General features: G+C 37.1%; 6 protein-coding genes and 1 long non-coding RNA gene across 10 annotated transcripts; 5 read left to right on the top strand and 2 right to left on the bottom strand.

Moving 5' to 3' along the window:
* Positions 1 to 3,876: 3,876 nt before the first annotated feature.
* On the bottom strand, positions 3,877 to 6,098 carry LOC110798766 (pentatricopeptide repeat-containing protein At2g20540). The gene has a single exon (XM_022003967.2). The coding sequence runs from the start codon at positions 5,909 to 5,911 to the stop codon at positions 4,256 to 4,258; it is 1,656 nt and encodes a 551-aa protein (XP_021859659.2). The 5' UTR covers positions 5,912 to 6,098; the 3' UTR covers positions 3,877 to 4,255.
* A 3,821-nt stretch (positions 6,099 to 9,919) lies between these two features.
* LOC130461304 (pentatricopeptide repeat-containing protein At3g62470, mitochondrial-like) lies at positions 9,920 to 11,094 on the bottom strand. 2 transcript variants are annotated; one of them, XM_056829344.1, is made up of 2 exons: positions 10,868 to 11,094; positions 9,920 to 10,752 (listed from the first exon to the last, which is right to left on the bottom strand). In XM_056829344.1, the coding sequence occupies exon 2, from the start codon at positions 10,681 to 10,683 to the stop codon at positions 10,123 to 10,125; it is 561 nt and encodes a 186-aa protein (XP_056685322.1). In that variant the 5' UTR covers positions 10,684 to 10,752; positions 10,868 to 11,094; the 3' UTR covers positions 9,920 to 10,122. The 2 variants fall into 2 exon arrangements, with proteins under 2 accessions (XP_056685322.1, XP_056685323.1); XM_056829345.1 differs by having other exon boundaries at positions 9,920 to 10,696.
* A 182-nt stretch (positions 11,095 to 11,276) lies between these two features.
* LOC110798758 (18.3 kDa class I heat shock protein) lies at positions 11,277 to 12,110 on the top strand. Its single transcript, XM_022003957.2, has one exon. It carries the CDS (start codon positions 11,354 to 11,356, stop codon positions 11,867 to 11,869), a length of 516 nt encoding a protein of 171 aa, XP_021859649.2. The 5' UTR covers positions 11,277 to 11,353; the 3' UTR covers positions 11,870 to 12,110.
* A 788-nt stretch (positions 12,111 to 12,898) lies between these two features.
* On the top strand, positions 12,899 to 14,125 carry LOC110799033 (uncharacterized). Its single transcript, XM_022004235.2, has 2 exons — positions 12,899 to 13,784; positions 13,833 to 14,125. Exons 1-2 carry the CDS (start codon positions 12,899 to 12,901, stop codon positions 14,123 to 14,125), a joined length of 1,179 nt encoding a protein of 392 aa, XP_021859927.2.
* An 808-nt stretch (positions 14,126 to 14,933) lies between these two features.
* Positions 14,934 to 16,013, top strand: LOC110798753 (uncharacterized). Its single transcript, XR_002536198.2, has 3 exons — positions 14,934 to 14,958; positions 15,049 to 15,253; positions 15,859 to 16,013. It is a non-coding gene; the product is annotated as an uncharacterized lncRNA (long non-coding RNA).
* A 359-nt stretch (positions 16,014 to 16,372) lies between these two features.
* On the top strand, positions 16,373 to 24,387 carry LOC110799650 (pentatricopeptide repeat-containing protein At5g61400). 3 transcript variants are annotated; one of them, XM_056828182.1, is made up of 5 exons: positions 16,373 to 16,593; positions 16,698 to 16,756; positions 16,878 to 19,259; positions 19,983 to 22,001; positions 23,908 to 24,387. In XM_056828182.1, exon 3 carries the CDS (start codon positions 16,895 to 16,897, stop codon positions 18,821 to 18,823), a length of 1,929 nt encoding a protein of 642 aa, XP_056684160.1. In that variant the 5' UTR covers positions 16,373 to 16,593; positions 16,698 to 16,756; positions 16,878 to 16,894; the 3' UTR covers positions 18,824 to 19,259; positions 19,983 to 22,001; positions 23,908 to 24,387. The 3 variants fall into 3 exon arrangements, with proteins under 3 accessions (XP_056684160.1, XP_021860629.2, XP_056684159.1); XM_022004937.2 differs by having other exon boundaries at positions 16,698 to 19,259; XM_056828181.1 differs by having other exon boundaries at positions 16,373 to 19,259.
* On the top strand, positions 20,080 to 21,456 carry LOC110799022 (putative pentatricopeptide repeat-containing protein At1g74400). Its single transcript, XM_022004226.2, has one exon. The coding sequence runs from the start codon at positions 20,080 to 20,082 to the stop codon at positions 21,454 to 21,456; it is 1,377 nt and encodes a 458-aa protein (XP_021859918.2).
* Positions 24,388 to 25,468: the final 1,081 nt, after the last annotated feature.

The raw sequence follows: 25,468 nt of genomic DNA, 5'->3' as shown, positions 1-25,468 counted from the left end.
TAATTAACAAGACTAGGCATTCAAACTTGTTAAACATATGCAGTAGGTCAATCAAAAATTCAAGATTTATCAACAAGAATCGCAAATATTTAATTTAACATCTTAAATTTACGAAATTTTGCATTCGAAAAACTAAAACCTTCGAAAAGTCATAGTTAGGCTTCGAATTTGAGAATTCTGGGTTCGGCAGAAAAGTACTATTTTTGTCAAAATTTTAGAATGCCTTTTACATGCGGAATTGACACAAAAATCACTCAATTCGGATGAGTAACGAAGAAACTGCCGAAAAACTGCCGAAAAACTGCGTACGTATAATTAAATAAACGCAATTTGCAATTAATTAACAATTACGAAAATTAATCACCCCTTTTAATTCTTGCAAATTTGTAATATTTAACCATGTTCATGCAATTTAGATTATGAAAATAATAAGGGGCTCGTGATACCACTGTTAGGTTATGATACATATGACATTACATAGATCATGCGGAAACAACCATTAACCCAGGACAACATATTATTTACACATAATCATATAGCATAATTTAGATGCATACTCTTTGTTGCGTGCCCTCCCTAGCTGTGCCCGAACCGAACAAGAACAAGTATTTAGGATTCCAAGTGTCGTCCCTCCGTAGATAGTCCACAGCACGTCCGGATCCGCCTTAAGATTGACCAACTAGAATCGCCCTTAAGGTACTAGAAAATTTCGGCACTTTTATGAGCAAGATGTGTGTTTTAATTTTCTCTCAAAAAACTCACTTTTGAATACTTTGAAACTTGTTATAAATTGTGAGCCCTAGCCTCATATTTATAGGGGTATGGAAAGGGAATCGAAATCCTATTCAGATACAAATTAATTAAACCTAGAATCCTACAAGAACTCTAATTTAATTAATTTATCAAATAGAATTAGGAATTTAATCATTAATCGAACTCTGCATGTTTTAGGAAACGTGCACGAACACAAACACTTGCACACACACGCACGGCAGCCACGATGGGCCCCATGCGTGCGCGCGAGCAGCAGCCCACGCAGCGCCCGCGCGCGCTGCGCGCTGCGCGTGCTGTGCGCGCTGTGCGCGCTGCGCAGCCTGCTGGGCCTGGCCTTGCGCTGGGCCTGGCGTGGCTGTTTGTGCGGCGCGCTTGGCTTGCTGGGCGATGGCCTGGCTTCGTGCTGGGCCTCGTCCGGCAGGCCTCGTCCGATGCTTATTCGTACGATGCGCTTCCGATTAAATTTTCCGATTCCGGAATTCATTTCCGATACGAACAATATTTAATATTTCCGATTCCGGAATTAATTTCCGTTTCGAACAAATATTTAATATTTCCGTTTCCGGAATTATTTTCCGATTCCGGTAATATTTCCGATTCTGACAATATTTCCGTTTCCGGCAATATTTCCGATTCTGGCAATATTTCCATTTCCGATAATATTTTCCGATACGTACCATGTTTCCGTTTCTGGCAACATCTACGACTTGGATAATATTTATATTTCCGATACGATCCATATTTCCGTTTCCAGCAATATCATCGTTTCCGGAGTATTCATTTCTTGCCTGTGACGATCTTAGCTCCCACTGAAACCAAGATCCGTCGGTTCCGAATATTCATAGATGGAGTATTTAATGCCATTAAATACTTGATCCGTTTACGTACTATTTGTGTGACCCTACGGGTTCAGTCAAGAGTAAGCTGTGGATTAATATCATTAATTCCACTTGAACTGAAGCGGCCTCTAGCTAGGCATTCAGCTCACTTGATCTCACTGAATTATTAACTTGTTAATTAATACTGAACCGCATTTATTAGACTTAACATAGAATGCATACTTGGACCAAGGGCATTATTTCCTTCAACCCTTTGTCACCATACTTGTTCATTATATGTGTAGAAGTTTTGTTGGGTTTGTTATGGAAGGCGGTGGAGAGGGGGAGCATCCACGGTGTTCGAGTCGCCCCTTCCGCTCCCTCAATATCGCATTTGTTCTTCGCGGATGACAGTATTATTTTCTCGAAGGCAAGTTTGGAGGAGGCGGGTATGGTCCGGGATAGCTCGGGTATCTATGAGAGGGCGTCGAGACAAATGGTAAATTTAAATAAAACGACGGTGTCATTCAGCAAGGGGGTGGGTAATGATCGTAGGGAGGAGCTAGCTCGGGCCTTAGGGGTGCGAATTGTAGATGTCCATGACAAATATCCGTGGGAAGGCCAAAAAAGCATTGGTGAAGGGGGTTCGAGAGAAGCATTGGTCATAAGGCCTTAGCAGCAGTTATGTGTCAGATAAGGTAGGAGCAACGTACTTGGATGCCTTCGAGGGAAGGATGTGTTCGAGAACCAAGTTGGCTCGGCAATGGAGTTTAAATAACGTAGCCCAGTTGTTGAATTGGCTGCCTTCGTAATCTAATATGAGAGGGATGCAAGCTTTGATATTGGTGACCGTGGTGGCTGGATGAAGCTTGGATAGGTCAGCCATTATTGAAGAAGAAGAGATGAGGAAGAGAAAGAGAGCACGAGAGAAGGAGGATCGGCTGCTAGGGTTAGAAAACCTAGTCTCGTGATACCATGTGAGAATATTTGTCGTGCCTTTCTCATTCCATAATACAAGAATACATACACGAGTATTCTATGGATAACTAGGGCTAATATAGGAAATATACAAAGAATTAATTTACATTAATTACATAGTCTAATATTTATGAACTCAGACATATAGAATGACATAACCTAAAATACTAAGGGGGCGTTTGGTTGGGGGTTTTCAGGAAAAGGAAAGGGAATGGACTGATATCATTCCCTTTGTTATTGTTTGTTTGACATGTTTCACCATTCCCTTTACCCAATTTCATTTTTGGGTTACCCCAAAAACCTTCTACCCTGATTCCCCACCCCCCCTAGACTTTTCCATTCCCATTCCCTCAACACTTCTAGAAAAACGTTGACCACCATTCAACTAACCTTGACCACCTTATAACACCTAAAGGTCACCTGAACCACCACATAGCCACTTGCACCACCACCACCCGAAACCACCCCATGACCCACCCCCACCACCCAAGACCACCGTCTGACCCACCCGCACCACCCGAGACCACCCCCCTGACCCACCCCACCACCCGAAACCACCCTCTGACCCCACGCCCACCACCCGAAACAACCCTCTGACTCACCCCCACCGCCCGAAACCACCCCCTAACCCACCCCCACCACCCGAAACAACCCTCTGACCCCACCCCCCCACCACCCGAAACCACCCTCTGACCCGCCCCGCACCATCCGAAACCACCCTTTGACCCGTCACCACCACCCCCATACCCACCACCACCACCCCAAAATCCACCCCAACCCTAAAAATTTGAAGAAAAAACAAGAATTAGAATAATAATTACATTTTTTTGTGCAAATCATGTCTTGAAATGGTCAAATTCGGCTATGGAATCTTCAGATATGAGGATTTCATAGTCGAATTAGAACATTTAAACATCAAATTCATCCATATAACGTGAGAAAATAAAAGGTAGAGGGAGGACGACGGAAGGAGGGCGACGGGGGAGGCATAGCGACGGAGGGAACAAGAAAGGTGGTTGGGTGGGCGACGGAGGGAGGGCGGTGGTTGGGTGGGCGGCGGAGGGAGGGCGGCGGTCGGGTGGGTGGCGGTCGGGTGGGCGGCGACGGTAGGGTGCAAGAGAGGCATTGAGGGGGAAGGAATAGAAAATGAAAAAAAAATCCCAAACAACTTTTTAAATCAAAGGGTTTCATTCTCATTCCCCTTCTATCCCATTCTTGATTCCATTCCGTTTACCTCGTGTGAACCAAACACCCCCTAAAGTTCCCAAACTCTTTCATTCCCCGTAATCCAAGACAAGATTTCAAATGATAAAATGAACAAACAAAATTCAATCACATTGTTCATATTAGCAGAATAACCATATCAGCTAGTCAGCTACAATGAGTGCTCTGAAAAGATATCAATTCGTTAAACCAGACAGATTCACTCTCTTTTCTTCTCAACATCCCATGAAAAGACAATTTGCAGAGTACAGCACCAGCATCCTAGAATAATTCATGAATATTTGATCATACAGATGAAAAATCTCACCCTGAGGATAATCCAATTTTGTATGGAGCAGGAACTGCTAGGAATAGCTGAATTCCGACTGTGCTAGACTGGTCTACAGATTCTGACATCTCAGATTCTCGGTGCTTCGGAAGAGGTGAATTACACAGCTACTACAGCAGAAGAATTCCATCTCCTACAAGTCAATTAACTCCTCACTCGTGTCATGATCATTGGCTACATATCTGACTTCACTAGTGAGTCTATCAAGCGTCTCATAAATCAATGAGATATGTCTATGAGTAATATCCCCAGCCATGAATTCGTGGACTGCTTCATTTAATTGCACCCAACTCCTGCTTTTACTATTTTTCGAACCCATTTCAACCATCTTCTTCCGTACAATAGCCACCTCTCTCCATCTTCTAGCCATGGCATATGCATTTGACACCGATACAAGATATTCCATGATTTCCTCTTGGCCAAGCTCCATTATGAGATTTTCCGCTGCATACGAAGCAATCTCAGGATTCCTATGAATCATACATCCACAAAGAAGTGCACCCCAAACTACATCATTGGGCTTCATAGGCATAGTCTCTATTAGCCTTTGCGCTTCTTCCAAGAACCCTGCTCGACTCAAAAGATCAACCAAACAACCGTAATGCTCAATTCTGGGGTTAATTGCCCATTTTTCTTCCATTTCTTTGAAATATACACGCCCCTCTTCAACATATCCTCCATGGCTGCAGGCAGAGAGAACCCCCAAAAAGGTTCTGGCATCAGCTTTTACTTCACCTGAATTTTGCATACATTCAAAAACCTCAATAGCTTTTTTAGCAGAGCCGTGTTTAGCATATCCCATGATCATTGTTGTCCATGAAACCACAGTTTTTCTTGGCATCTCTTTAAAGATCCTACTTGCTTCTTCTATTACACCACAGCTAGTATACATATGAATGAGGGCATTGTGTAAACGCACACATATATCTCTTTCCCTCCCATCAAATTTCTTAATAACATATATATGAATCCATTTTCCGGTGCTTAAGTCACCCAACTCAGCACACACTGACAAAGCTACAGTCAGTGACGTCTGATCCAATTCCAAACATTCTCTTCTCATCTCTTGAAACAGCAATAAAGCATGTCTAAACCATCCATTTCGAGCATACTCCGTAAGCATTGTTGTCCAAGAAACGATATTTTTCACTGGCATCCCATCAAAAATTCTAATTGCGCCATCAAAATCCCCACACCTGATATGCCCCGCAAGCAACGAATTCCAAGTTACAGGATTGTTTCTCTCAGGCATTTCCTCAAACACCTTGTAAGCATTCACACGACCAACTTCATTTCCCAATCCCAAGTACAAATTAATCAAATTAGTGCTAACAAAACTGTTTGAGTAATATCCATTTGATAAAACTCTCCCATGAATCTGTTCACCCTCTCTCAACATCAAAGATCGCGCACAAGCACTTACAAGATAAGAATAGGTGTATTCATCAGGAAATGATCCTTCATACAACATTTTAGAGAACAATTCTACTGATTTTTGTGGTGTTACACTGTGAGAATAGGCTCTAATCATTTGATTACAAACAGTAGTTGATGGGCTAGGCATTTCATCGAACACCTTGCAAGCATTCGACAAATTTCCATAGGTTGTATAGAGAGACATTAAGTTGACGATGAGGAAATTTTTCTGGGAAAAGCCATTGATGATGATTTGATCGTGGATTTGTTTTAGCTGTTTTATGGAGTTGCAGGTTTTTAAGAGAAAGAAAGTGTGTTGTTGATGGGCTCTTAAGCTGATTTTAATGGCGGGAAATGCTTCTGCAACTGGCATTTTAAATCTTAATGCACATATGTTGCTCTTTGGTGGTTCCCGACTTACGTCCAAAAAAAACTAGTGCTAAGAACTTTGTCCGGTACCATGGCTCCGCTTGATTTAGGCCCGTTTTAGTTCACCATATTTCAGTAATAATTTGGTTATGAAAATATAAGTTGTATGTCAGAGACGAGAACTGACTTAATTATACATATCAGAAATGATGTGTCATATTACGGAGTATAATTGATCTATTCAAATCATTTATCAGATCCAAATCAAAAACCCGTTAATTTTTCCCGATCATGTAGAAAATTAGAATCAATAGGTCTAAATCATAATTTATCTGCTCATATCAGAATTGATATGTCCAGATGAGAATATTAATACATGTTTGATGTTAATATTAATATTAAAAATATAAAATTTTATGTTAATAGTAATATTGATAAAATAATTCATGTTAATAAAATAAAGAGTAGGTAAATTTTTTTTTTTTTTTTTTGTTCGTCAATATTAATATTAATACAACATTTCATGTTAATACGTTTAATTTTATTGAAAAAAAAAAATTTAGATGAAGAAATCAAGTCTTATATAAGTAAAAAGTAGTTAAATCATGAGTATAGTCAAATCATTATGTGTAACTTACAATAATAACATTACAAATTTCAATGAAATTTATTTTACGAGTAATATTGATCATGACTATAATAATTTAACCTATTAAATTAATAATAATTTTAAAAAAAATCATAATTCTTAAAAATTAGAGAGGTTGGGAAAAAATACGTTCATATTAGATCTGATCAGATCGGGAAAGAACGTTAAGATCATATCATATCAGGATAAATAAGGTGAACTAAAATGGCGCCTTAGAAGATTTGGCAGAAAATATTTTCAGTGAATAATGATTGAATATTTTACCAAAAAATAAATAAATCAAACTAGTTACTTATAAAAAAATTCATAGAGAAGTGGAACATGAGAAGACAAGATGGAGGTTAAGGAGAAAAAAAATGAAAAAGTGATTTCTTCCTTGCAAACGGAAAATGTTTTCCTTCCTTGAAGAGTTATTGGAACTCTTTTACAACCTTTGCAAAAAAAAAAAAAAAAACAGTGGATATTGGTTAAAAAAGGGAAAGTCATTAGACAATTACCAAGGTTATGTGATATTAGACAATCAAATATCAATACAATTAATAAGGTTCGAATACAAGACTTTTATGTTTAGAAAATAAATCTCATTATACCATCTTAATCAAACACTGATTATTGTTTGTTCATTCACATTAACTTATAAAAATACATGTTAACAAAGTCTAGAACAATTAAATCTTTATGTTACCTTTTATTTCTTATGGACTATATTGTTATAAAGACAATTAAAGAATTAGGAAAACCATGAATTAAACATGATATCATAATTCTCATAAGCATCAACTATACAAATGTCCTGCATAAATCTAATTTGGTGTTTATTAATTTGGAGCACTTAGTTCCATTAGAAAATAAATTAATTTAATTGTAAGATGATCTAATTGAAAAATTATTTAGCATGATAAATGATGTAGTGTACATGTATAGTTGATGAACTTAATGAATATTTTAACTTTTATGGACTACATATATTTTGGTCAAATATTGGGCTGAGGATGAATCAAAAAAATTTAGTTATTCAAAGTAGCAACTGGGACATCGTCCGGGCACACACTAGTTAGGAATTTATATGGTGCATAATGAGCATGATGCACCAAAAAAAACATATGTACACATACAAAAGAACATGACATTGCGATACATTTTCACTTTTTTGTCATTAATTAAAACTTTATACTTTGTACTACCTCCGTTCCTGAAAGTTCTTTACGCTTCCGTTTTAGTCTGTTCCTGAATTTTTTTTAATTACACTCTACTTTAATTTATTTTTAGCATATAAATTTTACATTTATACCCTCATTTGGCCCATTAAAACATACAACTTGCAATATTTTATTATGTGAGTCCACCATAGCTTACTCACTCACAATACTTTAATATTAATTTTCACCAACTCACATTGTTGGACAATATATAACCACTAATTTTTCAATTTGTTACACCACCATCATATATTCACCAAAGTTCCTTAATTGTCGTGCAAATAGTAAGCGTAAAGATCATTTAGGAACAGAGGTAGTATATTTTTTCACTTTTTATTCAAAGTATAAATAATAAATATATTGATGTTCTTTTAATGTAAGGTAATATTCTTTTACCATGCACTTGTGTTCTTAAGGTGCACCCCATAATCACTGTGCACCATGGTTCACCATCTAAATTGCGGTGTATGTTGTAATAGATTAATTGAATATTTCCATTATTTATGATTAAGCCTTTGTAAAATAAATAAATAAATAAAATGATTTTATTGTACTCAATATTGATGTTAGGATATGATCTCTTCACTTTAATGTTATTTCTTATTAGTTATTAGTTATTAGTTTTTCTTTTTACAATCAAATTATATAAGAAATATTCAGACAAGACCAGAGTAAAGCATACTAAACAAGGAAAAAAAAATTGTTTACAAAACATCGCACCATATCAAACCAAGCAAGGTGAAGAGATTAGAGCTTAAGATCAATATCAACATTAGTATGAGCAAAAGTCTCATTAAATACTAAGATCAGACCTTCCATATGTCTAAGTGGGAAAGTATGACATGAATCCGATCAAAAGTCTTGGAATATCAAGACACTATTTCAGACTATTAAACATTATTATTATTATTATTATTATTATTATTATTATTATTATTATTATTATTATTATTATTTTCACAACAATAGGTAAGTTTGAAAGGGTATTGACAAAAATCTGAGATATTAAAGTAAATAAGAATTAATAAAAAAAAAACTAATGTAAAAGTTTTAAACTCATACTCCATCAGTGGAGAAATTTCTAAATAATCTCCTTGATAGGCAAAACAAGTCAATCAAGTGGCAAAGGTGTAATAAGCATAAAAAAAATGGGTAAAAGGAAAATTGCAAAGGGACGACAATATATATATTTAAGAGAGTTAACATGTGTCATCAAACTCTGTCTATCTCTCTCATCTATTCATCTATGGCTTTTGGATATGCCTTTTTATCATATCTCTCGTCTATTTCATCCATGGCTCCTGTCTTTTCTCATCTCTCTCTCTTCTCCGTTTCTCTCTCATCTCTCTTTTTTTTTCCTCTCATTTAGGAACTAAAAATATATTGTCCAAACTCAGTTTATACCAGCTTTCTCGATAGTATATACTCAATCCCTACTAATATGCAATATCTGACGGATGCCAACAATGACCTGAATCAGCTACGAAGCTACCCTCTCATCTATTTCATCCATGGCTTCTACCTTTTCTCACCCCTTGCATTTACAAACTAACAATATATATATTGTCACAACTCAGTTTTATACAATCGTTCTCTATTATATTACAATCAATCCCTACTAGTATACAATCACCAACATTTATGGTTTCAGATCGCCGATGTATGCTAACAATTACCTAATCTGTCAAAATTTCAATCACCTCGTAAATATTACTTTTTGTTTGAGAAAGATGACGATCTACTCACCGACATCATCTTCAACCAACCAACTCTTTTCATAACTCTCACCATTGATCTCCTTCTTTTGTACTTAATAACTAATGATGCCTTCACAACCATTTTCTTAACTTCTTTTACTTTTCCTTTTGTTTTATTCAATTTTCATTTCCTTGTGTTTTTATTTACGATATTATCACTTGATATGCTTAACTTATCAATCAAGGAAATTGACCGGGCAGCGCTCCTGAATAATTTTTGGATCATTAATAAACAAGGTGGGTCAAGGGGAGCCAAGAGCACCGAAAGCCAACACCTAGTCTAGTCTCTCGATTCTTCTATACGTTCTAGAACTACTTCCACAAGAACCATTTAACATAGGATTTTTTGCCAAAAAGGACCTTTTATAAGCATTTTTTTGCGAGAAAGGACCTTTTATGTCAAAATTGGTGAAATGGGACATAAAATACAATATTTTTTGTTAAGTGGGACCTTTGCCCGGATTCTTGGAGTCAACCCAAGTTTCTGGCGTTGACTTCGACACGTGACAGCCGGAAACTGCCACGTGTCAATATCCTTATTTAAAAAAAAAAAAAATTTAAAAAAAAAAAAAAAAAAAATTCCCAAAATTCCCTCCAAAACCAACATCATTTACTGAAACATTTTTACCCACAAAAAAAAAAAATCAAAGTAAGATTTCATCATCATCATAATATAAGTATGAATTGTTGGCTCAATTCCACTCTGAATCATCTTCTTGTAAACACGAACTGCATCATCCGGCATTCTTCTATTCGTCATCAACTTAATCAAAGCATTATACAGTCGCCCATCAGGTGGGTAACCCTTTTCCTTCAGCTCTTTTAACAAACCAAACACCATATCCATCTTTTTAAGGTTCCCAAATCTAGTAATCAAACAAGTATATACAGCAGCATCTGGGTTACAACCTGAAGAAGTCATCCCATCAAAGTAAGCAACAGCTTCATTCAACTTTGAATGCTTGCACAAATCCCTAATCAATATAGTATAGGTCCGAACATTTGGGGGTGGACCCTTAACTTTCATCACCTCGAAAAGCTTGATTGCATCAGATTTCTTATTAACCTTCAACAACCCATCTAACATTATGTTATGAGTAACAACATCTGGGTTCAAACCTTGATCAATCATCTCGTTCCAGATTTCACCAGCTTCCATTAGATTCTTCATTCTACACCAACCACTAAGTAAAACTGAATTAGTCCCCAAATTTTCGCTTTTTGATGGGACATTGTCAATCTAAAACACAAATACACAACGAATTACAAAATCCCCAAATTTGGGAAGAACCCTAATTTTTTCGACCCAAAATTACAACAATTGAAGAGGATTTTGAGGGGGGGAAATAGCATACCTGATTCGTGGAGGCCTGAATAACAATTCGTGGCAAGCAATTTGAGTGAAGGAGCACTTTCCTTCAACCTTGAATCTTCAACAATGGCGTCAAGTTGAAGGAGCAGAGGAGAGAGAAGAGAATCGAGAATCGATTTTTTTTTTTGGGTAAAACTGTTTCAGTAAAACGATGATTTTTGGGAATTTTTTTTTTTTTTTTTTTTAAATAAGGATATTGACACGTGGCAGTTTCCGGCTGCCACGTGTCGAAGTCAACGCCAGAAACTTGGGTTGACTCCAAGAATCCGGGCAAAGGTCCCACTTAACAAAAAATATTGTATTTTAGGTCCCATTTCACCAATTTTGACATAAAAGGTCATTTCTCGCAAAAAAATGCTTATAAAAGGTCCTTTTTGGCAAAAAATCATTTAACATAATGTAATCTCATCTCTCATAAGTCATACTCCACTCATAAGCATTTCATCAAACACATACGGAGTAGCGAGCAATGTCGCTAATCCCCAGAAACACCTCCAACAATCAAACCCCTTTCACCCCATTTTCTCAAAACTTCTGGGATCACTTCTTCTCCCATGATTTCCCTCTCCAACCCTTCACAAACCTCCCACTCTCCCCCTTTCTCACCCCTCCTCACTCAGCGCGTACAGTCCCATACTCGGAACTCGCCGTGGAAACCTTCGGCGAGGTGAGAACCCGGCTAGAGTGCAAGGAGATCCCAGAAGCGCACTTGATCGTGGCCGATTTGCCCGGGATCGAGAAACACGAGGTGGAAGTCGCGGCGGAGGATGGCGGGTTTATTAAGATTAGCGCCGTGGATGGGAGGTTCTCGTGGCGGTTGAGGTTGCCCGAGGGTGCGGAGGTTCATTTGATGAGTTCGTCGGTGGAGAACGGTGTCTTAACCGTTGTGGTTCCGAAATTTGTCGGGGAAATGATGTGGGAAAGAGAGAATAACGAGGGAGGTCGTGATGTTAGAGTAATCGAAATTACCGGCGAAGATGAATGAAAATTATGGTAGTAAAGCTAGTAATTAGGCTTATGTTCCTTTGTGTAATTATGTGTATAAGTGTATGTTGTAGACTTGTAGTAGAAGTTTATGTGAATAACTAAATAAATATGTACTTCGTAGCACTTTTGATTACATTGTGAATTTGTGACCTTTGTCTAGGTAATTTCGTTTACAGTTGCTATTTTTATGAGTTTAACAATCACCATAAAAATAATAAAAATTGTGTTTACATTGTGACTTTGTCTAGGTAATTTCGTTTATAATTGCTATTTTTATGAGTTTACCAATCACCATATAGGAAATGATCCCAAATATAAATAAATAAAACTTGTGTTGTAAGAAAGATTATATTTATGTTAATTAGGTACGGTTTTTATATGGATTTGGTCCACACTAAATTTATTGTGGATCATGTCTTAAAATAAAGTCAGCATCTTGTTCCTAATTTATTTTGGCATTTTATTAGGATTATGAAAAAATATCAAATTAATGTCGTTAATACATGTGCTTGAATAATGTGATTTTAAGTCACAGTTCTCTTTTAGAAACATAGGGTTACTGGGCTTCAAAAAATGGTTACTTTGTCTAAAAATCTTGGTATTTTATTTATTATAGTTCCATATGAACCATAGAGGTCACTATGAGTGTAAAAATGGTGCTAATAAAACTATTGATTTTAGGTCCATGCTAATATTATTGTGGACCAGGCCCACGCAAGAATAATCCATTAATTAGTACGGGACATATATCTTCTAAATTCTTTGGGTAAATGTATAACTTGTTTATATTACGTTGTCTAAGTAAACACGGAGTACTACCTCCGTTTCATAATTACGGTCATTATTTGCACAAATGTTAAGACAAAAGTGAGAAAGTTGGTTGAATATGATAAAATGCGGATAAATTAAGAGAAATGTGAAAAAAAGGTGGGTGAGTGTAAGAAAAAATGAATAAAGTAAGAAAAAGTGAGTGAAAAATTGTAAATATTGTGAAGTAAGGGAAAAGGCTTATTTTGAGGAGTTAGTAATGCTGAAAAAACTAGCAGAAAGTAAAGTAGAAGGTGGTCTGAATTTGGGGGATGACTTTGATGGATACAGTGACTTAGACAGCCCTAGTGAGTCAGAAGATGAGGATGATGTTGGTTACTTAGTTGCACCACAACACCATAAGAGGGGGAGAGGGAAACAGAAGCAAAACAACACTGAAACTGAAGAGAGGGAAGCCACTTTTTATGTTGGGCAACAGTTTGAAAATCCAAAGACATTTAGGAAAGCAATCATAGATTATTCAATTGATAAAGGAAGAAACATTCCATTTTCTAAAAATGATTCCACTAGGGTTTGTGCAGAGTGTGAGCACAAAGATAAAGGTTGTAAATGGAGAATTTGGGCTTCATGGGAGAGAGGAAGAAGGTCATTTACAGTGAAAACATTTGTCAGTGAGCACACTTGTGGTAGGACACCTATCATTAAGAAGATGACTTCACATTGGATTGCAGAACACTACCAGAATCTGTTTAAGGTTAACCCTTACATGAGAGTGCAAGATATTCAGGAAACCATTTGGTTAGAAAAGGGTATAAGGGTGAGCAAAGACAAGGCTGCCAGGGCTAGGAGAAGGGGTCAAGCACTCATTGTTGGTGAATACAAAGAGCAGTATGCATTACTCCCAAGGTATGCAGCTGAGATACTAAGAAGCAATCCAGGGAACACAGTGAAGTTGAAGTTGGATGCAAATGTGTTTGACAGACTGTATTTGTGTTTTGAGGCACTTAGGAAAGGGTTCTTGGCAGGATGCAGACCTTTCATATCACTTGATGGATGTTTCTTAAAGGGACCATTTGGGGGTCAATTGTTAGTAGCAGTAGGGAGGGATGGAAACAATCAAATGTTCCCTTTGGCTTGGGCTGTTTGTGAGGTTGAGAGCACTGACACATGGAGTTGGTTTCTATAACTTCTAGCTACTGATTTAGGCACTAGTGAAGGAGCAGGGTACACATTCATGTCTGACCAACAAAAGGGTTTACTTGCTGCTGTGTCAAATGTGTTTCCACAAGCTGAAAGTAGGGTGTGTGCAAGGCATGTGTACTGTAACTTTAGGGGAGTGTTTGGAGGTGGTTTAGAGTACAGAAAACAATTCTGGACTATTGCAAAAAGCAACACAGTAAATCACTTCAATGAAAATATTGAAGTAATGAGGGGTATTTCACATGAAGCTGCTGAAGACCTACTGAAAAGGAACTACAAGAAATAGTGTAGGGCATTCTACACTCCATTATCTTGTTGTGACAGTGTAGACAACAACATGAGTGAGGTGTTTAATGCATACATCTTGAGTGCAAGGCACAAGCCTATTATTACCATGTTGGAAGATATCAGAGAGGGTTTGATGTAAAGACTGCATAAGAAAAGAGATTTCATTGGGAAAAATGAGATAATGTTGTGTCCTAGGATCCAAATTCAGTTAGAGAAACACGAAATTTGGGCTAGGGGTTGGAATGCATACTGGGATGGTGGGTTTTGCTATGGAGTAAGAGAAGGTGCAACACAGGTTAAGTATGTGGTGGATCTGAACCAACATACTTGCAGTTGCAATGCATGGCAGGTGAGTGGGATTCCATGCAAACATGCAATTGTTGCTATATGGAATAAAGTAGACCACCCAGAACAATATGTCAATGCATATTTCTGCAAACAGACCTACATGAAGGCATATGAATTTTTGTTAGAGCCTTTAAATGGTCCTCAAGAGTGGCCTACTTCTGATAGCATTGTTGTGTCTCCAAAGGTGAAAAAGGTCAATGGAAGACCTAAAACAAAGAGGAGATATGGTGTTGGAGAGGTAACTGCATCTGGTAAGCTGAAGAGAACAGGTTGTTCTATGAAATGCAGCTTATGTGGTGTGATAGGCCACAACAAAAGGGGTTGCAAGAATGCCCCTAAGCAACAACAACACAGCAACAATCATGCTACTGCAGAGCAGACCACACCACAGCAACAACACCCAAGAACCAGTTCAGCTATACCAATGCACAATAGGGGTGTGGGTATTTATACCTACCAAATGGGTATCAAAGAATAGCTACTGTAAGTCATTCAATAGACTCAAGTTCTTTCTTACATGTTACTTTACTGTACTGAAGCCAACTTGTTCCTAATTTGTTTTAATTAATGCAGCCTATATCACAACATTTCCCCACACCACAGAGGCAAAGACCTCCTGCAGCTTTCTATTCTGATCATGGGGGTGAGCAAACCATCTACTCCTTCCCTGCACATGACTTCCCATTGTCACAGACTCAACCAAGTCAAGGACACACAATATCAAGCCAAGCATTGCAGGATCTTGCAATGGCTAGAAGATTAGAAAAAAGACCATGAGGTTAGATTTTATTGAATTTAAAGTCTTCATTACATTTCATTAGTGCAGATCATTACATTTTACCTACCCACTTAACCCACTTAACTTAAAACAAACCAGATAAAAGAAAACAGAACCACTAGGATTACAACCCACACTTCACATTTCACACTAATAGGTCTTCTCATCTTGCTCATCACATAGTCTGCCTCCCTCTTCCTTGCATAATTGTTAGCTTCACTAAGTTTTGTCCTAAAACTATCAACTTCAGCAGCAAGGCTTTGTTTATCTTGCATTAATTAACCCTAGTATGACAATTGTTTGCCAAGTTGTTGGTTCTTGTTCATCAATCCATCTAAAAAAGATGCAACCCCTTCTGTTTGTTTCAACATCATAATCTGGACAAGCAATGAACCTCCTTCCAGGATTTTCTTTTGTCCATGCCTTTTGAATGGATACTGTGAATCCACAGTAGCTCCTCTTAGGGTGTTCATTATCACCATTGTTGAACAAAGAGATAGCCCTGTTCATCATTCTGCAAATAAATTACGTTTTAATAATTATTTCCTAAATATGTTTAATTATTGTTAAAATAAGCTAACTTAAGATTTTTAAAAAAATGGCAGAAAAATACCTTTTTGTTGAGAAGAGTCAGCTATGGTGGAGCAACAGAGAAAAAACACAGAGCAGAAGATGGAGAAGAAAGAATTTTTTTTTTAAGTGTTTTATTGTTGTTTTGTTGGCCATGGAATGTTAAATACTCTGTTTGTTGAGAGCCTCAACGGCTATATTTTTGTAAAAAGCTAACTGAAATGAATTTCCCTTTATTTAATTATTGGTAAATGGTAAATGTAACTGTTTTTTTGTCGTTTAGTGCCTTTTATTTAGTTTCCTTTGAATTTAATTGAATTTTAACGGCCGTTAGTGACGGAAAACAAAAAGCAGCGTTTTCCATCCATTTTGAGGGACCTAAATGCTCCTTTTGAAACTTGAGGGACCTAACTGCTCCTTTTGGCAAAATTTAGGAACCTCCCGACCTATTTATTCAATATGAAATACAGGACACCCGCCTTAGTAACATACAAAATTATGCTCCAAAAATGCGTAAGTCTCAACATCATTTTTTTTTTATGCCAGTATCATTTTCCGAAATAACCCTACCAATCTGGTCAATTTACCATGGAGCTACCAAAGAGTATGAAATAGCCACTAGTCCATTACCAATCTGCCATAGACATAGTCCATACTCCTACCATAATCCATAGATCATTACTGTATTCCCTCGTCCTCGTCCTCAATAGCAAGTCCTAGGTTCTCCGGCGGTGTCACCGTTTCAGCTACCGGACATTTGCAACCATCCGGTATTTTCTCTCTCCTCCTTTCATCCCTTCTTATTCTCACCTTTTCGTCTAGTTCTAGAATCTAGACCCTAATTATTACTTTTTCTTTTCTTTCTTTCTCCCAGACTAGACATTTTTCTTTCAATTTCAAACTTCCCCTCCTGAATTTTAAAATCTCATTGAGGTAAATTCTCATCTTCCCACCTTTTTATTAACAATGCACATGAAAACCCAGAAGTTGGATTGATCAAATCATAGAATTGATAGAAATTCATACTTAATTGGGTAATTTGGATTTATTTCAGTTCTTTTCTTTGAGCAAATGTTGAGGCTTTATTCACCGAAGAATACACTATGTTGTTGTTTGAAGAAATGTTTAGTATGTTTAACCACAATCAGGTGCTGTTCTGCTTCATCATCAAATGATTATATGCCTAGACTCACTAATACAATACTTGGTAGCAAAACCCCTGCTCAGGCATTGAGTTACTTTAACTCAGTTTCCATGTCAATCGATGTGGAAAAGAATCGCCGAGCTCATTCGGCGATCATTCATGTGTTAAGCAAGGCCAAATGGTACTTGCAGGCAAGGTGTTTGTTAAAGTGCCTCATCCAGGAACTTCTCAAGACCTGCCCACCTCCCCGTGTTTGTTCCATTGTATTTAAGGACTTGACTCGGATTGATGAGTCTAAATTTGATAACAATGTTTTTGGAGTGATGATAATTGCATTATCTGAAATAGGTCTTTTAGATCAAGCTGTTTGGGTTTATTATAAGATTGGAGGATTGCCTTCTACTCAGGCTTGTAATGCACTTCTAAACGGATTAGTTAAGACAGGTAGGTTTGGTTCGGTTTGGAGAATTTATGACAAGATGGTTGATAGGGGGATGGTTCCTACTGTTGTTACATATGGTACTTTGATTGGTGCCTGTTGTGGTGAAGGGGACATTGGGAAAGCACAAGAGTTATTTGATGAAATGGTTGGGAAAGGGATCAAACCAACAGTTGTTATCTTCACCACTATGATTCATGGTTTGTGCAATGTGGGTAGGTTGTCAGAAGGAGAAGATTTCTTTAGGGTAATGAAAGAATCTGATGTAGTTCCCAATTTATACACTTACAACGTCTTGATGGATGCATATTGTAAATTGGCCAAGTTACCACGTGTTATGGGACTTTATAGGGAAATGCTGAGCCTTAACTTGGCGCCTAATGTTGTTACATTTGGAATATTAGTGGATGGTTTTTGTAAAGATGGTGGAGTGGAGATGGCAAGAAGCCTTTTCCCTTATATGATGAAGGCTGGTATTCCTCCCAATGTGTTTGTATACAATAGTTTGATGGATGGGCTCTGTAAGACTGGAAATCTTTTTGAAGCCCTGACTCTGTTTAGAGAGATGGAAAGTTTTAGTATCCCTTCAGATGTTTTTACTTTTAGTATTCTTATAAAGGGTTTATCTGAAGTAGGTAGGGTGAAAGAAGCAGATGATCTACTTTCAAAGATGAAAAAAGAAGGGATCTTTGCGAATTCTGTGACATACAACTCTTTAATTGAGGGGCATTGCAAACAAGGAGACATGGAGAAAGCTCTCGAACTATGTTCACAAATGATAGATGAGGGCATAGGACACAATTCTCTAACCTTCTCTACGCTCATAAATGGGTATTATCGAGAAGGGAATGTGGATGCTGCTAAGGGCATATATTCAGAAATGTTAATCAAAGGGATTTTGCCTGATGTTGTGATCTATACAGATTTAATCAATGGGCATTTCAAAAATGCAGACACGAAGGGTGCTCTTGGGGTGTATAAAGAAATGCAGGAGGAAGGGTTCATCCCTAATGCTTTCACAATTAGTTGTCTCATTGACGGGTTGTGCAAAGATGGGAAAGTTAATGATGCATTCAAACTTTTTCTGAAAGGTACAGCCTCCGTGCATTGTGAAGGCACTCAAACTCAGTTTGAATCAATAACAAATTCTTTCAACAACGTAGCATATACGGCTCTTATACAAGGTCTTTGTAAAGAAGGGAGAATGCTTAGAGCTAGTAAGATTTTCTCAGACATGAGAGCTCATGGTTTAAAAGCTGATGTAATCACCTACTTGGTACTTATTCTGGGACACGCTCGAGCTCTGCATGTCCAAAACTTACTTGCATTGCATGCAGATATGCTCAAACTAGGTTTTTTGCCCGACAAAGGCATATATTCAATCCTGCACAAGGCCTACCAAGAAATTGTGCTTTGATGATCTGTTAGGCTTAGGTGTTGTGTGGTCCAAGTAGATGGTGCCCAAACAGTGGGGCCATTGTTTGGCTATGGATGCATCATGTCTTTTGTGAACGATGATTTGTAAATGGGCATGTACGAAAAGGTATGTGGAAGACTGCCGAATCCCTTCAAGGATATATGAATATGATTTGCACGTGTATCTTTGAGTTAGGAGGGGAAGTCTGTAATAGGTTCAATTTAAGGAGCAACCATTTTGTACAAGAAGTCCACAGGTCGATTGGGATTTATTTTTGTGGCCATCTGTTTTGGATCAGATTAGAAAAGGCTGTGCTGGCTGACTGTTGAAGATGATGTTATCCATCTTTTTGACTGAGACTTGAGATGTGTTTAAATTCACAACTTTCTCGTGAATTTACTTTCCCTCTTAAGAGACTGGATAACCAATTTTTCTGGTGAGAAACAGTTCCTTGCTGAGCCTGGTGTTGTTTGAATCGGCTAATTTTTAATTCTGTGTTCATGAACCCCTCTCACCCTCCCTCCAATCCCCGAAAAAAGAAAAAGAAAGACAATAATTTGTTTGTTTTCTTTTTTTTTTTTTGAAAATATTTGTTTGTTTTGTTAATTTTACTGAAGGTACAGTTTACTTGTGTAATTACTACCGATACTCTTTCAATATTCTTCAATATGTTTGTTTTATAATAAAAATCTAGAAGCTGAGTAGACCACAGATGTTCTCCTTTCATTTTGAGGGTATGCGTACTTTTTTTATGCATCATTGACATGCACAGGCAGGAGGAGCATAGTTATAATTAACATTCCTAAAAAAGAAAGAAAATAAGTTGGTGCTTTGGTGAATCGGTTTAGTATCTCTTACTTTTATTGGTGTGCTAGTCTTGCTAAGTAATCAAGTTTACCATCTAACATATTTTCAGATCAATAAATTTCCGCTGCACTATTTTCAGTGTATCAGTTTTGCTAGTGTGTTTCAGAAAATTTATTGTCATTGGTTGCTGCATCTCCTCTGTTACATGAAACCTTGAACTTTGATCATCATGTTCTGGTTGAGGGGTTAGTCATCGTGTTGCCTTGTATCCTAGCTCTTGTAGAGTTATGGTTTGTGTTCTAATTGAGTCAATGTTTTTTGAGTTTCTTATTGCCGTGCACTCGTGTAACAGGTCTATCTCAAATTGTCTATTAATTAAAGCTGTAAGTTTGTAGCATGTGAAAGAATAGCGAGGCCGTAGTATTCTTCTGTGCATCAGCAAGGAGAGTATGAAGTATTTCAATAAAGTCTTATCATTCCGTCAACCCAAATCTAAGCTCCCAGCTTTGCTCAGACCACCCAAAGCAAACGAAGCTCTTAAAAATTATCTAAAGACACATTCTGCTACAAGGGCTATAGTATTCTTCAGAAAACTTTGGAGGCAAAATCCTTCTGCTGTGGACAGCTACTCGTCTCTGTATGTTCTCAAGGTTTGTACTCAAGAATCCTTAACAGTCGAGGGACGACAGTTGCATGCCATGGTTAAGAAGGTAGGCTTTGAACCTGTTATTTTTCTCCAGACATGTTTGATAGAATTTTACTCTAAGATGGGGGACGTGGATTATGCTCGTCGTATTTTTGATGAAGTATGCTGCAAGAATGCTATATGTTGGACTTCTTTGATTACTGCGTACATTGATAACAACATGGCTAGGAAAGCCCTTACAATATTCAGGCAGATGCTGATGAATAAAATTGAGCCCGATCAAGTTTCGCTGACTGTTGCTCTAGCTGCATGTGCTGATCTTGGTGCATTGTGTGTAGGAGAGTGGATTCATGCTTATACTTGTCGTAAATATGGGATCAAAATTGATCTCTGCCTCAGTAATGCTCTCATTGACATGTATCTCAAGTGTGGACAGATTAGAGCTGCACGCAGATTATTTTGTATCTCTAGGGAAAAGGATGTATTTACATGGACTTCCATGATTGTAGGGCATGCACTACACGGGCAGTCTGTTGAGGCTCTTGATTTGTTTGCACGAATGAGACAAACTAGAAGTTCTGTCAAGGGCAGCAAACCAAGCGTGCTTCCGAATGATGTTACATTCTTGGGAGTTCTTATGGCTTGTAGTCATGGTGGGATGATAGAGGAGGGTAAGCAGTATTACAAAAGCATGATGGATGACTATGGATTATGGCCAAGGCTACCTCATCTCGGATGCATGGTAGATCTCTTTTGCAGAGCTGGGCTCTTGGAGGAGGCTTATGGTTTTATTTCGGGAATGCTAGTTCAGCCAAATGCACTGATCTGGAGGATGTTGTTAGGAGCATGTTGTAATCATGGTAATATTGAGCTTGGTGGAAAGGTTCGGTTGCTGTTATCCAAGTTGGATCCAACACATACTGGTGATGATGTTACCCTGTCAAACATGTATGCTGGAAGAGGGCTTTGGAATGAAAAAATGATGGTCAGAGATAGCATAGGATGTCGCAGGGTGCCTGGTTGCAGTTCAATTGAGGTGGCATTTGAGGTGAATGAGTTCGTTGCCGGAGATAATCATCATCCACTAAAAGCTGAGATCTATAATGTCCTTGAACACTTGATGGGAATAGTCAGAAGTCACAGCCATATTCCAGATGCATCTGACATCAATAGTTATTGAATTAAATTCAAAACATTTTATCAAAATATGAGAATTTGACACCAGGCACACCTTTATGTCTTTGAACCGGGAGAAAGATAATGGTTTGACACTTGACAATATTTTCATCCTTGCCCCCTTTGTGAGAATGCTGTTTCCTTGGTCTGTGTTTCATGACCGATTCCTGACGGGGCAACCTTATTCTGCTTCTCCTCTTGGTAATGGTAGGGTATATAATATATGTTGCATCACATCTTGGACATGACTTATATGAGCCTTGGCCACATCAGTCTCACTGGGTAACAATTTTCACCATTCTCACCCACAACTCTGAATTGGGTGAACCTTCCCTGTCAACTTGCTGACCATTGAAGCTGGTTGTCCAATATGGAGCAATACTTTTGACTGACATCAAGAGCTTTCATGGAAGATTTTGAACAGTTGTTGAAGAAGGCATCAACTTCCAAAAGGATTAATGATGGATGCTACTATGAACTTCTATGGCAAACTTTGAACAATGATCAAAGCAGTGTATTCGGTTCCTGCTTGACTTCTTTTAGAAAAAGGTGAATCCTTCTTACTCCCTCTGTCCTGTGAAAGTTTCATATACTTAAGTTAGGCATGTCCTTTTTTTTAATCTTTTTGTAAAGTATGCACATTCATGCAATGATGTTCCCCTGTTTTCACCACGTTAACATTATTGGTTAAGTTCTCTCTGTTAATTACGCTTTTAATTCAAGTAAAAAGTCCGCCTATAAAAATCTTTACAGCTTTTGAAAGGGTTGCCATAAATTTTGTTTCGGTGCTGATTTTATAACATCTGTATGGATTGCTACGTTGTTTACTGTTTTAGTCAGTTACTTCTGTGAGTGTTTAGTTCTGTCTTCTGTAAGATTATGGTCAATGGCGGAGCTAAAGGGGCGGGTGGGGGCTGCCGCCCCCCCAAAGTGTGAAGTAGTATATAGTGCACTATGATTCTATGAAGCATATTGTCCCAATGGTTGCTGTATTTTGCAAAAAGAATGTTTTCCGTTTAGTAACCCAGGTTCGAATCCATTGAGCTCCGTTTTGCTCCTTTTTTCACACTACTATTCTTTTTATTCTTATTTCACTGTAACGTTTTTACTTTTTGTTCTTCCAGTTTTTCGTTTATCCTCATTTCTATATGATTCTTTCTCCATTTAATTTACAACTTTTTAATATCTTTGACTAAAAGCATGTTATATTTAAATACTTTAGTAAAAATAAACATATTTTACCGTTGTTACAATGGCGGAGCTTTGTTATGGTGTGGGTGGGCCTGGTCTCTGTGCGGAAAATTTGTAGTGTATTTTTAGTTCCGAGTTCCGACCTCCTCTAAATTTGATATTATAATGCTTAATTCTTCTATTGACCTCCCTACTTAAATTGTTGAAGTTCCGCCACTGGTTGTTTATGTACTGAATGTTCCAGAAGGAATCATAATAAGAACTTTGATTTAGACTATTTAGGCCCCCGATAAAAAATTCCTGGCTCCATCATTGATTATGGTACATCTGCTTGTTAGGACATAGGATGGTGTACTCTTTTAAACACCTGCCCTAGGAGTGTAGTGGTTAAAGCACACACAAGCTAACCTGTATTCGCCTTTTCTCTGCCCCTATACTAGTTGTCTTGTGTTTCACCCGAAATTTATTTAGGGTTTGTTTGTTTCAACATATTTTGACTTTATTTCAGAAAAAATGAGTTTAGATAAGATTAGACAAAATAAGTTAAGATAAAAATAAGTTTTTTTGGACAATTTAATACACAAATAAGTTTTTTTAAGCAAAAGTAAGATCAGATAAGTTAATTTCAATCAAAATCCGGTGAAATATAGAGCCTTGGTGAGATGTATTCGAAATTGTTTAAACTTATCGGAACTTTTCTGAACTTGTTTATCTCAAATTTTGTTTTGAATTGAACTTGGGTAGCCCTTTATTTTAACTTATTACAACCTTTTTGACTTGTGTTTGTTGTAACTTGTATATTTTACAGTCATAATAACACACAGCCTTTGAGGTTTTTTTTTTTCAGAAGTTGTATGATATTTGGGAATATTTTGCATTTTCACTGAGTTGTATCTCACCCTTGACAAATGAAGCTAAAGGTGACCATATCAACATAGTAAAAAGGTGTGACCCGTAGCTATCAACAGTGTTTACTCGTTATATTGTTTTTATAAACAGATTCTGCACTAAGGTGCGAAGTAATACAAATCGAACCAGGGATCCCTGCGATAGGTTTTGTACTTATTTCTCCTGAAAAGTTTATTTAATGGTGAAGTGAACGTAGCCTAAAATGAGTAGTTGTGTAAACTGTATTCGATCAACCAGAAAGGTTTACTAAGAAAACATTTTCTACACTTTAGACCAAATTTCCATCCCCTTGATTTACACAGAGAACTACCATTTCAGTATTGTAGTTATATCTTCTGTTTCCCTCAATGAACAGGTCTAGATGGTGGAGATACAAGGGGCAATAGTTCCAGACAAAGGTGGAATGTGTTCATCTATGGATGTATGGAAAAGATTACAGGCTTCAATTGACTGAAAGGAGGACGACAAGAGCGTTATCTCATGTCGATCTGCCCATTGAGTTGTGCATGAATCAACCATCATCTTTGGAACTGGTTTAGTGTTGTTCATTTCGTAGCATTCTCTTTCTCTTTCTACTTCTCCCAGTCATTTGTTTTTGGAGGGAGGACGAGGCTTGCTGGTGGTGGTGTGTGTTAAAGGTCCCAAGCTATGAAATCAGATTCTTTGTGCTAATTCTTGTATATATGGATGAATTCTGCTCCATAATTGTGTTAGAACCCAATGCATGATCCATTTTTAACTGCAACTAGCTTTTGAGCCCGTTCAAAGAACGGGCGATTGTGTAGTGGTTACTCTGTATTTAGTTTATCTTTTTAAGTTCAAATTTTATTGAGCTTGTGATTTTAGATAGAATATATATGATTAAATAGAGGTAAATTTTAAAAGTTGAATTAATACATAAATTAAATAGTGTATTAATATTGAGTGTTAATCGGAAAGATGGAGTGGAAAATGTTGAATGAATAGATTGGTGAATTGATGTTGTATGAGGAAGATGGAGTAAAAGAATCGATTGGAGTTGTATAATATATCAAACAATAAAGAAAAAATAAAATAAAAACTAAATTGATGGAGGAAAGAATAGATGACACGTGTAATCTAATCAAATGTGTTGACACGTGTCATCTAATAAATTATAGTTTTCCTTTTTAAATACTAGATATAGATTCAAGGAAAAGAATATTTACTCAGTTTGTTTTTTCTTTAGTTTCTGTACAACTGCTCAGCATTATGGTGATTTTTGTTGAATCTTTATCCCCAATAGACGGAATTAACAAGAAAGCACGATTATGTTTTTACTTATAAATCACCAACATCGGTCAAATTGCAGTTTGTTAATATAGTGTCGATTGTACTTGCAAGGTACGAGTATAATAGACACTACTGCGATTATGTGCCTTTATATGATTATGTGATGCCTTGATATGATCAAAGTTCACCGGTGTTTTCAGCAAGAGTTAACATTGGCCGGTCTGATTAGCCTACCGGATATTTGAGCTCTCTTTGATTTTCAACATTAAAAAAAAAAATCGAATTATAAATATTAATAAAATAAGATTTTAAATTCTACAAAAACTTTCAAGGCAACTGAAAGAAAGATTTCAAATAAGACAACTTAATTGGAAAATAAAACGAAATTTGTTTCTTCAAAATTGTCATTTAACTTAGCCAGAAATACAGTCAAAATAACCTACTAAAAAAATACAATCAAAATAACATAACAATGAATGACAAGCCCGAAAAGAAAAGAAACAAAACGATTAACACCATTGACATGCTGATTACTATGCCCAAAAATAAAAGACATGCTGAATTGCTGATTAACCCTTTTGAAGGTCACTTGTTTTCCACCCACATTTTTTTCAGTTATGAAAAAAAAAAAAAACCCTACTAAACTAGCATCTCTCGCAAGTCAA

The sequence above is a fragment of the Spinacia oleracea genome, chromosome 5, assembly GCF_020520425.1.
Source record: "Spinacia oleracea cultivar Varoflay chromosome 5, BTI_SOV_V1, whole genome shotgun sequence".
NCBI lineage: Eukaryota > Viridiplantae > Streptophyta > Magnoliopsida > Caryophyllales > Amaranthaceae > Spinacia > Spinacia oleracea.
This window is presented reverse-complemented; position numbering and strand designations above follow the sequence as displayed.

Bases quoted from the DNA above. Each gene is read 5' to 3' on its own strand.
- LOC130461304 (XM_056829344.1), bottom strand. From the start codon at position 10,683: ATGAAGAATCTAATGGAAGCTGGTGAAATCTGGAACGAGATGATTGAT.
- LOC110799022 (XM_022004226.2), top strand. From the start codon at position 20,080: ATGAAGTATTTCAATAAAGTCTTATCATTCCGTCAACCCAAATCTAAG.
- LOC110798766 (XM_022003967.2), bottom strand. From the start codon at position 5,911: ATGCCAGTTGCAGAAGCATTTCCCGCCATTAAAATCAGCTTAAGAGCC.
- LOC110799033 (XM_022004235.2), top strand. From the start codon at position 12,899: ATGCTGAAAAAACTAGCAGAAAGTAAAGTAGAAGGTGGTCTGAATTTG. The intron at 13,785-13,832 runs GTGAGGTTGAGA...TATAACTTCTAG, and splicing joins CCCTTTGGCTTGGGCTGTTT to CTACTGATTTAGGCACTAGT.
- LOC110798758 (XM_022003957.2), top strand. From the start codon at position 11,354: ATGTCGCTAATCCCCAGAAACACCTCCAACAATCAAACCCCTTTCACC.
- LOC110799650 (XM_056828182.1), top strand. From the start codon at position 16,895: ATGTTGAGGCTTTATTCACCGAAGAATACACTATGTTGTTGTTTGAAG.